We start from the raw sequence: 14,894 nt of genomic DNA on the forward strand, positions 1-14,894 counted from the left end.
CATTCAACATTTTGGAGTTTCTGGGTACATACAATGACCAACTTGCTTATAACATGCTAGGGAGTCTATTCCACAAACCACACTAACTCAAAACAAACATCTACTTTGTTGTCCACCATAAACATTGTCGTTGCTGCTTTGTCTCATCTATTCATTGTTTACATCTTGGGCATCCTTTTCCGTTCAAATAACTTCTTGGAACTCCATGCTTAACTTTGTCATTCGTTAGAGTTGCAAATTCTAACAAAATAACTTTACCTAAATTGAGTTAGCTAAGCTCAATAAGGGCACACTAATTTTATCCATCATTCCAAAACATTAAAAAAATAAAATTCAGATTAACAAAGCATCAAATTTCTCTATCTCTGAAGCCCAAGTGCGTGCAACATTGAACACCATTAAAGCTCTAAGGACTTGCATTGTCATGCCTCTGCAATGTACTCAACCCGTCACCAACAACCCTCACACTGTACCCACGATTTGACCACACAGGCAGGCGGGTTCACCACGACTCAGCCTCCCAAGCGAAGGCACCACTAATGAGCGTTCACTGCACTCGAATCTCAACAGTGATAGGTCTGCACGCAGACTCACAAAGCTGCTGCTCCTCTACGATGGGTAGATTCACCACCGCCTGATCCTTAGATCCGCCACCGCTTAAATCACGCTCTCTGACTGGGAGACACACCACGAATCCGTCGAGCGCAGCTACATATCTGATCCACATATCCATAGGTGAGAAGGCAGGAACAAGATCGGCCTCAAACACTGCCTACCACGATGCTTCAATGCACAGCAAAGACATATTTGCTCCTCACTGGCACTGATCCGACGAATCTGACAACTCTGTTCCTAATTCACATTGATTTTCAGGCAGACTCACAACCACGACTGTCCACGCTCGCCGCATGCAGTTGAGCCCTCCAAAGTTCATAGCGCCAAGGCTCCTCCACGTCATCCATTGGCCACGTAATTCGTTCCTTGAAGACATAGGTAACAGTGTGCATTTGTTGCCCTTACTCCCAGACCTCGTGTATCTCTGGAAAGAGGAAAAAAAAACTGTATGATCATCGATAATCGCAGGTTGCGAGTTCAATCGCTCTGGTCTGCAAAAATCCCAGAGAAATATGGATAGCATGGAAGAGTCAAGCTCGGAAAACCGTGGCTCCTGCGATGGTATCACATGCACCGATTTGTGGAAATCTTCTCAAAGCTGCACCTTCTTCATATTCCTGATCCAAAATAGGTACTCGCTGTTAAATTTATTTTATGGTTCATTACCCCTTCTAACCATAGATATAGCAATGTTTGAAACCGCTTCTTTGAATCAAGCATTTCATAGCACATTGGCTGCGAGCACAAATCAAACCAAAACTACCCTTTTAAAATCGTCCTCCACAATTAACCAGCCCATTCATGCATCAATGAATCCCCTATACTGTTTCAACTCTCCGTACAATCGCAGCCACTCCAAGGACGCCAAAAGTAAAACAACGTTTCTCCCCATAGCACAGCTACCCTAGCACCACTTTGCCCCAAGATACTTCTCAACCTACAGCCATCGAGAACCTCCAGTATTCACATCCGATCTTGCCCGTGCCTTGTGTTTCTCTAGAGTAATCTTCCATCCACACAGCCGATCTAGAGCAGTCAACATACTAGCAATCTAGAACATTGATTTATGCAGCAAGACATCACTAACGTTCCGGCGCTCCCCATAGCTCCACTCATGGACGCAGAAATTGCCATGAACCCCGCCGCCTCCACAAATGAGCCTCTGCTTCCCACACGTCTGACGAAGCACTAAAAAAAATACAATTTTATTTCTTCAACCCAGTAGGGGCCAAGCTCAGGAGGGGCCAGGCCCTCACAGGCTCTGATACCAAGATAAAAATGGCTAAAACAACACAATTACAGAAACTCAATCATATATTATGCACAAATGGTGTATGTGCAAAGACACTCACACACAGATTTACATTTAGATTACTCTATTAAATAGAGTTTCTGAGATCCAACTTATTCCTAAATTAGATAGACAGGTTGAGAGAATTTCTCAACCATCACAAACCAACTTCTTTGTTGACACCTAATCCTCAACGGATGGGTGAACTGGACAGTCATCAAGAAGATGAACTGATCCGTCATATTTATGTATATAACTGATAGTTAGCTAATGAATAAATCAATCAGTTTTTTCTTCCGCTCATTCATTCTGGAGTTACCCTGGCCTGACATGGTATCAGAGCACAGGTCCCAGAAATAGTTGTAACTCCTGCTGTCCTGAGAGCTGCTCAGTCCTGAGCGCTACTCTGACATTGATTCCCTGGCTCTGCCTCTGCCTGGCCTGACTGCACTATAAGCGTTTTCATTCAAGGCGGTATTGCGCTCTCTGACTGCCAGAGACTGCGCATTGTTTTTATAAACGTTTGCCTGACACTGTCAACGCTGCCCCTCTCTGCGCATGAATACCTGACACTGCCAACGCTGTCCCTCCATGAATGTATCGGTTATACCTGAGTCTTTTGGCCGTTCGTCGAGTCTCTCTCTTCCGTCTGCCTCGAAAAGCTTCCTTGCTCCTCCCGCTACTATACTTATGACGGCCAATGTAATTGTGCAAACTGTAAGAGAAGCACGGTGAGACCTTGAGAGTTTCCACCATCGATAGAGTTTATAGTTAACAACCCTAAACTCTGCAAAATTGCTTAAACCGTCATACTGGTGCAGGCCTTCAGGGAAAACCACCGCCTATCGAACCGATTGTCGGTACCTCATCGTGAGCCGGACCAAAGTTTGGTGGCGCCGCCCGAACTTGAACCGAAGACCTTTGAAGTTGAGACCGCGGAGTGTGAACTTTGGCTCCACTGCCCTGCCGTCATGTGTTCCACAAGATTTGTGTGGACAAATGGATTCCTGTGAAACGATGGAAAGGTTATCGATGGATGGTCTCTGTCATGGCGTGTTTTGATAGCTGATGCTTCGGTCCGTGGGGTGCATTCCAGAAAACGGTGGGGATGCGCTGGTAAATGTGGAGCTCGCTTACCAAACGGGTGCTCTTGGATGCTCGAGACAGTAATGGTTGGGAGCCGAACGGATGTGGATCATATTTCTTAGTGAGGTAGTCATTACGCTCAAAGAAGAGACTATAATGAATAGTTTCAAGACAAATGATGTAGATGCACATTGCACACAGTACTGGTGACCATCATTATCATCTATGGTGTTAGCATCCATGACTGCTTTCAAGCAGATAACGCCACTTTCCCTGAGAACGGTGTCTGTCGGCGATGGTCGAACCTAGTATTGCAAGAAGCTGGACTGAATAATATTTTGTCTCTTTTAAAAAGTCTGGTCAATACAGAGGTGTGAAAATACTATATGGTGAATGGTATCATCGGCGCAAGAGGAGGAAATGCATACTGTCTCTGCAATCTGCTAAAACAGTGAAGATTAAAACGCGTTGCGCTACTTTCATAATAGTTTTGCATTAATATATATTGAAGTAATATATATATTAATATATATTATTCAAGTCTTTGACGTCATATAGTGCAAAATAAAATAAAACCAAAACCATAAGTAACATTAATCATACACGAAATTACGGGAGATGCCTGGGAGAAAGATGTCTGCGCATGGAAATGGCGGTAAGGGTTTGGGAAAAGGAGGTGCAAAGAGGCACAGGAAGGTGCTGCGTGATAACATTCAGGGAATTACAAAGCCCGCCTTTAGGCGTCTTGCCAGGAGAGGTGGTGTCAAGCGTATCAGTGGCCTTATATCTGAAGAAACGAGGGGTGTACTGAAGATTTTTCTTGAGAATGTCATCAGAGATGCCGTCACTTACACAGAGCACGCTAGGAGAAAGACTGTAACCGCCATGGATGTTGTCTACGCCCTGAAAAGGCAGGGCCGAACCCTATACGGCTTTGGAGGGAAAATGAAGACGGCGGCAAGAGCAGGGTCTCCCAAGCCTGTCATGCAGACCCAAAAGCTGAATCAGAAGAACGAAGAGGAAAAGAGGAGGGATCGGCATAAGCAGGAAGTGCTCCCTTCTCCAGCAAAAGGTATGAACCAGATTCAGCCGTACTCTCCTCCCTTTCAAATTTTTATTAGACCTCCTGTGGGTAACCCTCAGATTGTCTGGGTAAACGATGATTTTTCTATCCTGCAACTCAAGCACAAAATATGGGAAATGATGGGGTATCCTATACAGATCCAATATCTGGTAAATGGGCTCCGCTCTCTCCAGGACTGCCGGCTCTTAAAGGACTACTCCATAAAACCAGAGATGACCATTACCCTAAACTTGCGGCTGCGAGGAGGTGCGGCTCAGAGCATCCCAAGACCTGCAGAGGGAGACAAAAGGAATATGCCCAACAGTCAACAGCAAGCAAATAGAGGCCCCTCCTACAGAAACATCCTTCAAGGGAAAAAAGCGGTGGGCTCTCCTCAAGATCAGGCTGGAAATACCCCGAGACCCTACATAGTAGAACTTCAAGAACAAACCCCAGCACTGGAAATCAATAGTACAGCAACAGAGGAGCACACAAAGATATATGAAGCCCAGGCACTAATATGCCGCTTCAATTGTTTCTGGCCGAAACCCATGGACCTCTTTCACTGGATTTTTACTCAATGGTCTCTGGAATGTGAAATACACCTCTGTTCCAAGGGGTTTTTTATTGTTAAATTTCAAACCGCGGAGGAAAGGGATACAATAATCAGAGAGGGGCCTTGGTTCTGGGGGTCCACGGGGTTGTTTATCACCCCATGGTTTGCAGATTTTGACCCCAACACCATGTTAGTCTCCAAACTACCAGTATGGGTGAGGCTTCACAACTTGCCTCTTCATTTTTGGAACGAACAGGTTCTGGAAAGCATCGGAAACAGCCTCGGGCGGTATATTAAAATAGACACAGAAAGGCAAGAAAATAGAATTTTTACCTTTGCTCGGATCTGTGTAGAAGTAGATCTAAGTAAAGGTTTACCAGAGAATATCATGCTGATCTATAAGCAACAAAACTAGCTGCAATCTCTTGATTACGAGAATACAGCATTCAGATGCAGGAATTGCAGGATGACCAGACATCTTCAAAATACTTGCTCAGAGGTTAAGAAAACAAACAGCAAAAAGAAACCGATCAGGAAGCAGAGGAAAGGTTGGCAGTTTCCTCCTCCTAAGCCAGAAGAGGATGAGTCCGAAGAAGAAGAGGAACCAGTTCCATCAGAAAGCAATAAACCTACACAGGAACCTGAGGCGCAAACAGTGGACTCGTCTGTTCCCGTGGATCCACACCGTCCATCGGCTGATATGATTGTTGTGGACCCAGGCAGCAGAGGAATTAAAAGACAACATACTTCAGAAACATCAGATTCGGACAAGGACACAGGATCTCCTCATGCCGAAAGCCAGATTGTCCTTGCCTCTTGTGAGCCATCTCTGGGAGAATGGCGCAAGGTCGAAAAAAAGAAAGGGAGAAAAACGTGATCTTGCAGTTTCCGCCTTTCTCCTCTTTCTCTTCCCCTCTTCTTTCTCTTCTTCTTGCATTCTTTTGAATGCAAGGTTGTCTCGCTTCGCCGCTTTGTGTGCCAATGTACACGAGCTGCTCTGACAGCGAGCCGTTCTGGTAGCTGAGACTCGCCCCGATTGCTGGCGGTTGCAGTCTTGGCGTTACGCTTACATAGTTTATGTAACCCTTTTTATTAATAAAAGGTCGGTATTTTTCTGTGGAAAAAAATATTAATATATATTAATATATCTCTTATGCGGTTTGCATTGATATATATATTGAAGTGATATATTCCTTGCGCATTCTTTCAAATTGATTCTCAACCACTCAGATTCCTGAAGTGTAGAAGACGATAACATCCATATTGAAGTGATATATTGATATGTATTGAAGTGATAAATTGATATGTATTGAAGTAATATATTGAAGTGATCTCTTGAGCGTCATTTTTCAAAACATAGTAGTATTGCAGTGATATGTACAATGAAATACTGATGTTTTTTAACAAATATTAGAGGGATTTGAAGGCTGTAACGTAAGGATTTTCTATCAGCAGAAATAATTTTGTTACAGTATGCATTCAAGAGAAAGAAGAAGATATTTCAGAGGCAGGGGGGGCAGACACCCTCAAGAAGAAAAGGCAGACTTACATTGCATTCGCTGCAAACGAAATGGATCATATGATGCCTCTACATGCAAGCTACCATGGGACAAAATTGAGCAGAGAAGAAATCAGCAGAAAGGTAAAACTGATGACACAGACAAAGGTAAAGCACCTGAATCCGCTCACTATATTGAAGCACAATGTAACATTGGAGTAAATGAAGATTTGTTTAATGCTTCACTTGCTTCTTCGAAAAATGACTGGTTGCTTGATTCAGGAGCAACCTGTCATATGACTCATAGGAAAGATTTTTTTGAAGATTTCACTGATAATGTTGATGGAGCAGTATACTTTGCAGATCAGTCAAAAATCAAGCCATCAGGGCTTGGCACAATCAGGCTTAAACTGCCTGGTCTTCCAGACTTTCTTCTGGATCATGTTCTATATCTCCCACAGCTCAAGAGAAACTTGTTGTCCCTGGTCCACATCCGCCAACAAGGTCACTCCATTCATATGTTTGATGGAAAGCTTGAGGTAAGAAAGGCATCTGACCACTCACTTGTCATGAGGGGAATAGAAGAAGAAAGACTTCTTAAACTGCAAGGAACTTCTACTCATGCACAACATTTCTCATATATTTCTCATCATGAAGAAGGTACACTTCCGTCAAGTTTATTATGGCATGCTAGATTTAGACATTTAAACTATGATAGTCTCCGCTTGTTGAAGAAAAATGGTGTTGCTGGTTTGCCTACAATTCCTAGAAAACATAAGCAATGTGATGCTTGCATTATAGGAAAGCATAGCAAACAGTGTTTTCATGATTCACATTCAAGAGCACATAGGAAGCTTGAACTCATTCATTCAGATTTATGTGGTCCAATACCTGTTCCTTCTGCAAATGGAAATAAATATATCATGACATTTATTGATGATTACACCAGAATGTGTTGGGTTTATTTATTGAAGAACAAATCTGATGCTTTTCAAACATTCAAGAATTTTCATAAATGGATTGAAAATGATGCACAATCTCATATTGGGTCTATTCGCACTGATAATGGAAAAGAATATACATCAAATGAATTTGAACACTATCTTCGCCAACATGGGATTAAACATCAAACAACTGTGCCTTATAATCCTCAACAGAATGGTGTAGCTGAAAGAATGAACAGAACAATTTTGAATATGGTACGATCCATGCTTTTCTTCAAAAATGTAAAGACAATGTTTTGGGCTAATGCTGTTCTATGTGCTGCATATATAAAGAATAGATATCCATCTAGTGCTATAAGAAACAAGACTCCTTATGAATTGTGGTATGGACATGTTCCTTCGGTAAAACATCTCAGGATTTTTGGTTCCACCTGTTATGCTTTAATACCAAAGGTACATAGAAACAAACTTGGTGCTAGAAGTCGTAAGTGTATCTTCCTGGGGTATTCAAACACATCTAAAGCATACCGCCTCTATGATGAAGTAAATAAAAAGTTGGTTTTATCTAGAGATGTCATTTTTCTTGAATCATCCAAATCTGACAGTGTTGTTGAGCGGCAACTTGATCGCTTGGATAGATTCACAAAACCGAAATCATTTCAAGAGTTTGATAATCAGATTCCACATCTTGAAGGGGGGATTCTTATACTAGATCAACATGTGGAATCTTCTTCTGAAGAACAATCTCCCCTGCATGACACTCCAACAACGGATGATGCTTTAAGTGATGTAATTGATAGAATTGGGAGACTCAATCTTGATTCAGACCCAACTCAATCAACAGAGCAGCCTGGACCATCTCAGAAAGGTCCCCCAAAGTGGCTGACAAAGACACTTGAAAGTGTTCATCCTGATGAAATTGGAAAAACAGGAACCAGAAATACAAACCGACAAGATGGAGGTGATGTAGATAACTCTAATTCACCTGTTGATATGGATGTTACTTATGATTGTGAATTGAACTTGTCTACAGATTTTGAACCAACTTCCTTCAAAGAAGCTGCTTCTCATGATGAATGGAAAGAAGTGATGCAGAAGGAGTATGATGCCCTCATAAAGAATGGCACTTGGAAGCTGGTTGATCCTCCATTTGGAACCAAACCAATTGGCTGCAAGTGGGTCTACAAGAACAAATACAAAGCTGATGGCTCACTTGACAAGCACAAAGCTAGGCTTGTGGCAAAATGTTTTGCACAGAAGGAAGGGGTCGATTATGAGGAAACTTTTGCCCCCACAGCAAAATGGGCCACCATCCGGACACTCTTTGCACTAGCTGCTCAGAACGGTTGGAAAGTCCATCAAATGGATGTAAAAACTGCATTCTTGAATGGACATCTAAAAGAGAATGTTTTTATGTCCCAGCCTGAAGGATTTGCTGTGAAAGGACATGAACATAAAGTATGCAAACTTGTGAAGTCCTTGTATGGCCTCAAACAAGCACCACGAGCCTGGTATGAAAAACTAACTGAGCATCTTCTGAAACTCAACTTCAATCATTTTGATCTTGATGATGCAACTTTATTTGTCAAGAAAGTTAGCAAAACAGTTGTATATCTTGTGGTATATGTAGATGATCTTTTAATGACAGGGAACAATGAAAGCTATATTGCATCCATAAAGAAAGAATTAGGAAAATTTTTTGAAATGACTGATTTGGGCTATGTTCATTACTATCTTGGCATTGAAGTAACCCAACATCCAAAGTCCATCTTTCTTTCTCAAAAGAAATACATTGGAGATTTGTTAAACAGATTTGGCATGACAGAGTGTAATCCTCTTTCTACTCCAATGGAACAAAACTTGAAGCTCACATCTATTGAAGGAAAGGAATTTGAGGATGCAACAAAGTATAGACAGCTTGTAGGAAGTCTCATCTACCTCACTACTCCCAGACCAGACATTTCATTTGCTGTTGGAATCCTCTCCAGGTTTATGCAAAAGCCTTGTGAGGGACATTGGTCTGCTGGAAAAAGAGTTCTAAGGTACTTGAAGGGAACTCAAGACCTTGGAATCAAGCATACACAGGTGGACGACTTCAACTTGATTGGATACTCTGATTCAGACTTCGATGGAGACAAAGAAACTGGGCTATCTACTTCAGGATATGCTATGAGTCTTGGATCAGGAGCTGTCTCCTGGAGATCACGCAAACAATCAATACCAGCAGATTCCACAACAGAAGCAGAATATGTGGCAGCAGCTGAAGCAACGAAAGAAATTGTGTGGCTCAGGAAAATTCTTGAAGATTTGCAGGTAAAACAAATACAATCAACTCCACTCATGATTGATAACACCTCTGCAATAAAGTTGGCCAAGAACCCAAAGTTCCATGATCGTACTAAGCACATCAATACTAAATATCATCTGATCCGACATCATGTTGAGGCCAAAACAATCCATCTCCGTCATTGTTCCACAAACGAGCAAATTGCAGACATCTTCACCAAAGCGCTTGGAAGAGAAAAGCTTGAAAGATTCAGAATGATGCTTGGACTCACCAACATCCCTTCAGATTAAGGGGGGGAATGTTGACACCTAATCCTCAACGGATGGGTGAACTGGACAGTCATCAAGAAGATGAACTGATCCGTCATATTTATGTATATAACTGATAGTTAGCTAATGAATAAATCAATCAGTTTTTTCTTCCGCTCATTCATTCTGGAGTTACCCTGGCCTGACATTCTTAAATATGGAATGTAAGCATTAACTCCAACACTCTGTGATTTCAAACCCCCTCCATCTAATGGGGGCTTAATTGGGAGAGCAATACCATACCATGTTTGTTCATATTGGGGTATATTGAGGAAAAAGTGACACAATATATTGAGCATATAATAGGGATAAACCATTTGTGTTCATATCAAAGGGTATATATTGAGGAAAAAGTGACATAATATATTGAGCATATAGTAGGGGGTAAAAGGATTTTATATTGGAAAGTATAAAAAATGAAGCTCATATTTAATAAAACAATATAAATGAGTGTTAAAAATGTTAATGAAAAATGGATATCTAGAATATCTAGTGAAAGTCGAGGTTTTTTAAATTGGGAAGGTGTATTGAGTTCATATTGGTAGGGGGTTAAATAATGTGATTTTTATAGGTTCCATCTTAATGTTTATTGTTGGATTTTGAACACCTTTTGGTATTTTTGAGTTGTTAAACTTTGGTTACACAAAGTGTTGAAGCAATTAGGCATTTGCTGGACAATAAATTTAGTAAAAATAAGACCAACAAATTTTTGAGAAAATATAATGACTATGAATATCTTTCTATTAATAAAACTCTGATTAATAAAACCCATATAATAATACCGTAAAAACAAATAAGACTTGCAATAACACACGATTGTTTAATTGAACTCACGGCGGTAACTATGGCGGCTGTGCTCGAAACTATTCATCTCCTTCTGAAGAAGACAATAGACAAACATTGTCGTTAAAAAAGTTTAGACTTTATTAGAGGATGTAGGGGTGAGTAATTTTGATGTTAAATTGTAGATTTTGAAAAAAAACCTACACATATGACAACCACCATAGGGGAAGGTGAACCACTCACCCTATGTGTCATATATCATCATGAGGTATCACAAGGGAAGGTGAACCACCCACTTTGTACCTAGCGTACCTATAGGGGAAGGTGAACCACTCACTTTATGGTTGCTCATAGCATCAAGAAGTACCGAAACACCCCAGGAGCAACCAGAGCTCAATGTTCAATCGAGAGCCTCTTAATAATCCATGACTTCCAACCTCTTTTTGAAGAAAGATAGTCTTGACCTTATCAAGTGGCTATGAATACAAAAATTTATTCATCCACCCAACAGTGATGGAGCTTGGTAGTTTTCCAATATACCATATCAAAATAAAGTGGTACCTATTGCCAATATACTTGAGGTGGTCATGTATTGTATTCTCTGAAAAAGGAATCCTAATTGCAATATACAATGAATGGTTCCAACACGTGCTCAAATGATTGAATAAGCCATATTGGATGCTTTGTTGTGCTTCAATGGTTCCCTACGTTAGTGTTTCATAATATTGTAAAAAAGGATAAACATCTCTATGTAAAATTGTAAATTTTAGAATATTACAGAAATGTGATGAACAGAGTTAACTGGTTGATTTCACCCATATCCATCGTTGGATATGAATTGAATGGTCTGCATTTCCGACAACTTCATAATAAAAGCACTTGACTTAATTCATGAATTTATGCACGATTGAACATAATTGTATATCATTTCAAATCACAATATATAACACTTTATACTGTTTAATATACGTTTAGAAAATTTGTTAACATAATACCAGAAAAACCACAGTTCACAAATGGATTGGCGATAAACGACAGAATATATATTTCCGACGCAGGGTTACTTAACTATTGGGGATTACACCTGCAGAATTTTCTGCATTTGTTCTCCACTCAGACACTACTGCTGCCATGGCCGTGTATGAACTTCCTCCTCCTTGCAATGCAGTGTTGGCCGCCTCTTTCAATTCTTTTGCTCTCGCCCTTATGCTCTTGCCGCCTTCTCCTTCCATCAATTCTCTAACCGCTCTCTCCACTTCCTCTCTCCGTACGAACCCATCGCTTTCCATCTTTGCTTCAATCGCAACCTGAAATTCATTAACCAGTAGAAACTTATTCATCCTCTGCTCCGCGAAAAGAGGCCAAGCGATCATGGGCACTCCATGTGAGATGCTCTCCAGCGTAGAATTCCAACCGCAGTGACAAAGGAAACCGCCGGTGGATGGATGAGAAAGAACAGGAATCTGAGGCGCCCATGAAGGAACAACAAGTCCTTGGTCCCTGGTTCGAATCTCGAATCCCTCAGGCAAGAGTTGGAGAGGCTCTGCTTTCTCGCCGGATTTAAAGGACCTTAAAGGAGTACTACGCAGCACCCACAGGAATCGATGTCGGCTCGCTTCTAGCCCCAGGGCAAGTTCCGTAACCTGTGTCTTGGGCAGGACACCTCCGCTCCCAAAGGAAACGAAGAGAACTGAAGAAGGCGGTTGATTGTCTAACCACTTGAGGCAATCCATCTGCCCATCTTGGAGAATTTTGTCACGGGATTCAAATGGCGACGAGGATATGACGGGCCCAACTGGATAAACGCGGGGTATTAGATCCCTAAAAGTGGGATTAATAGATATATTTCCCTCCACAAGGGCTTTGATTGGTCCAGGTTCTAGCTCCTCGAAGGTGTTTATCAAAACCCCCTTTATTTCCCGAAGGCGCGAGAAATGGTGGACGAACCAGAAAAAGGCTTCATCCGACCTGTCCTGCAGAGGAGTAGGCATATCCGTGCTCGAGATCGGCGGTAGGCCAGGTACCTCTACTGGAAAATCGGCGTCCTTGAACGAAATTGGAATCTCCGAGACGATCTTCGGAATAGAGAACATGAGAGAAAGCAGAGAAGCAGTCGAAGTTAAGAAAACGTACGTGGGTATGCTGAGTTTCTCTGTCACATCGAACATGGCGGTGCAGAAAAAATCAGTGATGAAAGCAGAGACGGGCGATACAGAGTCGAGGAGGGATCTGAGACCAATTTCTACCGAACTTTTTGATTTGTCCATAATCTTAGCTAATCGAGTTTCGATTTTCATGTGTTCTGCGCCTTCGATCTCCACCTCGGCCGGCGGCAGCTGGACAAAGGTGATGTCCAGTGACGCGGCTGCCATGCCGTCGGAGAAAGCAGCGATGAGATGAGAGGGGAACATCCATTGGCATGTCATGAAGGTCACGGACAGTCCATGCCCTTCCGAGAGACGTTTCGCGAGCTCTACAAGGGGGATGAGATGGCCTATGCCCGCGCTGGGGAAGATGACCAGATGAGGCTTTGGGCTTCCCATGGCAATTCTGGTAGATCACAAGCAGATCTGAGCAATTCTGCTGGATCACAAGCAATTCTGAGCAATAATTGAAGAAAGATGCCGGTCTCAGTTTCAAGTGTACCGCCTCCACACGTCAATAAAATTGAACTTTCCCTTTCATGTGGACTGCAATGGAATTCATGAAATCTACAATCGTGTCCATCAGGAGGCCAGTCATTAGGCCGACAAATATTCGACGGAAGGAAAAGCGGGTAGGCCACACATCCCATCTTCACTCGCTAAAGGTCCTTACATCTTAACGAATTTGCTCATTCGTTGTTATACCAAATTGTTATTATATCAATATTTGATATTGTATACCAAATATTTAATGATGGTGTAAATCTATTTTGATTTTCGATTTATTCTATGTGAGGAATAAATTGTATAATTTTTTTTACAAATAATAAGATCTTAATTTAAAATTTAAACGGAGTAATGGTTTTTATTTTTTTTTTTTTTTATTTTTGGCTATAAAGTAAATTAATGAATTAAAAAAATTATATGAATGAGTGTTATATGAAATAAGTTGTGGTTTTTTTAAGTATATGGTGTTAATAAGTCTTTTAATTATAACAAAATTTATTTATAGATTAAAAATTTCCATAATAAAGTGAGTATAATTTATATGGTTAAAAATCTTTTTACATATTATCTTAAAAAGTATATATGTTTAATATGTATATTAATTAATTTTATAATTAATAATAATTATTATTATTTTAAATATTGTTATAATTTAATTAATTTTTATGATTTTTTATTTTAGCAACTTGAGATGTATGATGAAATGGTTTGATGCTTATTGTGAATGGACATTTACCATCCATTTAATTTAAATTAAATAGCTACACTAGTTTTAAAAAAAACAATGTTAAAAAAATTGGGTATAATTTTTTCACTTTAAATTAAGTTTAGAAAGAAAAAACACTTTTCCCATAAACATATAATAACTCCTAAACTAAAATAGGAATTTACATGTACACACATACATTTAAGTGGTTTAATGACTAAAAACATGTGTTTCCTCTTAAGATGTCATAATTTAAAATCTATAGTGGGTAAGTATATACACCTCTGTAAAATTTAGTAGTTAAATAATTGTTCATGGTGGATCTCTTATCTCACAAACAATAAGGTAGGCATACACTAACTTGGTCGCTAGCATAGCAGTGACCTTAAAATGATATTATTATTATTAAACTCTATGTTTCAATCCTTTTATATATATAAAGAGAGAAACAATAGTAAAATAGTTTACACATTTACACTTTTTTGTTATTAATATTTTGTAAATATCATGTGTCAACTTCTTGATAAATATGGAAATAATTATACATCTCCTTATATTGAGAATAAGAAATTTTTTAGTTTAGCAGTAGCCTAATTCTCTTATGTTGCCCTAAATTTAGCAATGATTTGTTGGAATTACATGATTTGGTTGTGAAATCTACATAATCCAAGTATGCATTCAAAAACTCATAATGACGATAATTAATATGAAATAAAGTTAATATTTTCATATTCCAATGTATTTTATCATTTTTTTTTAATTAACAAATTAAGTATGTTGCATGACCACAAAAATTTAGTTTCAATTACTTTATATACACATTAAAATATTTTAGTTATAGTAGATATTGAAATATTTATTTTTAATTTATTTTTTTAATATCACATGTCCACTCTATATTAAATATAAGTGAATTTAAAATTGATTGGTTTATATAACAAAGGAATATATATATCTATCTATATATATATATATATATATATATATATATATATATATATATATATATATATATATGATCTTGGAAAGGGGAGAAATGTAGAAATAGGGAAACAAAGAGTGAGAGAGAAATGGGGGTTAGGGAGAGAGAGACATAGACACAAATA

At 39.7% G+C, this 14,894-nt stretch overlaps 1 protein-coding gene across 2 annotated transcripts in view; it reads right to left on the reverse strand.

Annotated features, from left to right (window-relative positions):
- The window catches only part of LOC149158173 (UDP-glycosyltransferase 72B1-like), a 39,064-nt gene extending 25,886 nt beyond the window's left edge, over positions 1-13,178 (reverse strand). Inside the window, exon 1 of one of the 2 annotated variants that reach the window (XM_089436147.1) lies at positions 11,501-13,178. In XM_089436147.1, coding sequence (XP_089292273.1) covers positions 11,501-12,974 — 1,474 coding nt within the window. In that variant the 5' untranslated portion in view covers positions 12,975-13,178. Of the gene's footprint in view, positions 1-11,338 lie in introns of those variants that run through there. The other variant, XM_089436148.1, reaches the window with a different exon arrangement.
- Positions 13,179-14,894: the final 1,716 nt, after the last annotated feature.

This window comes from Pinus tabuliformis, chromosome 5_2, assembly GCF_031772625.1.
Source record: "Pinus tabuliformis cultivar Carrire ecotype Pingquan chromosome 5_2, CPIR1, whole genome shotgun sequence".
Classification (NCBI taxonomy): Eukaryota; Viridiplantae; Streptophyta; class Pinopsida; order Pinales; family Pinaceae; genus Pinus; species Pinus tabuliformis.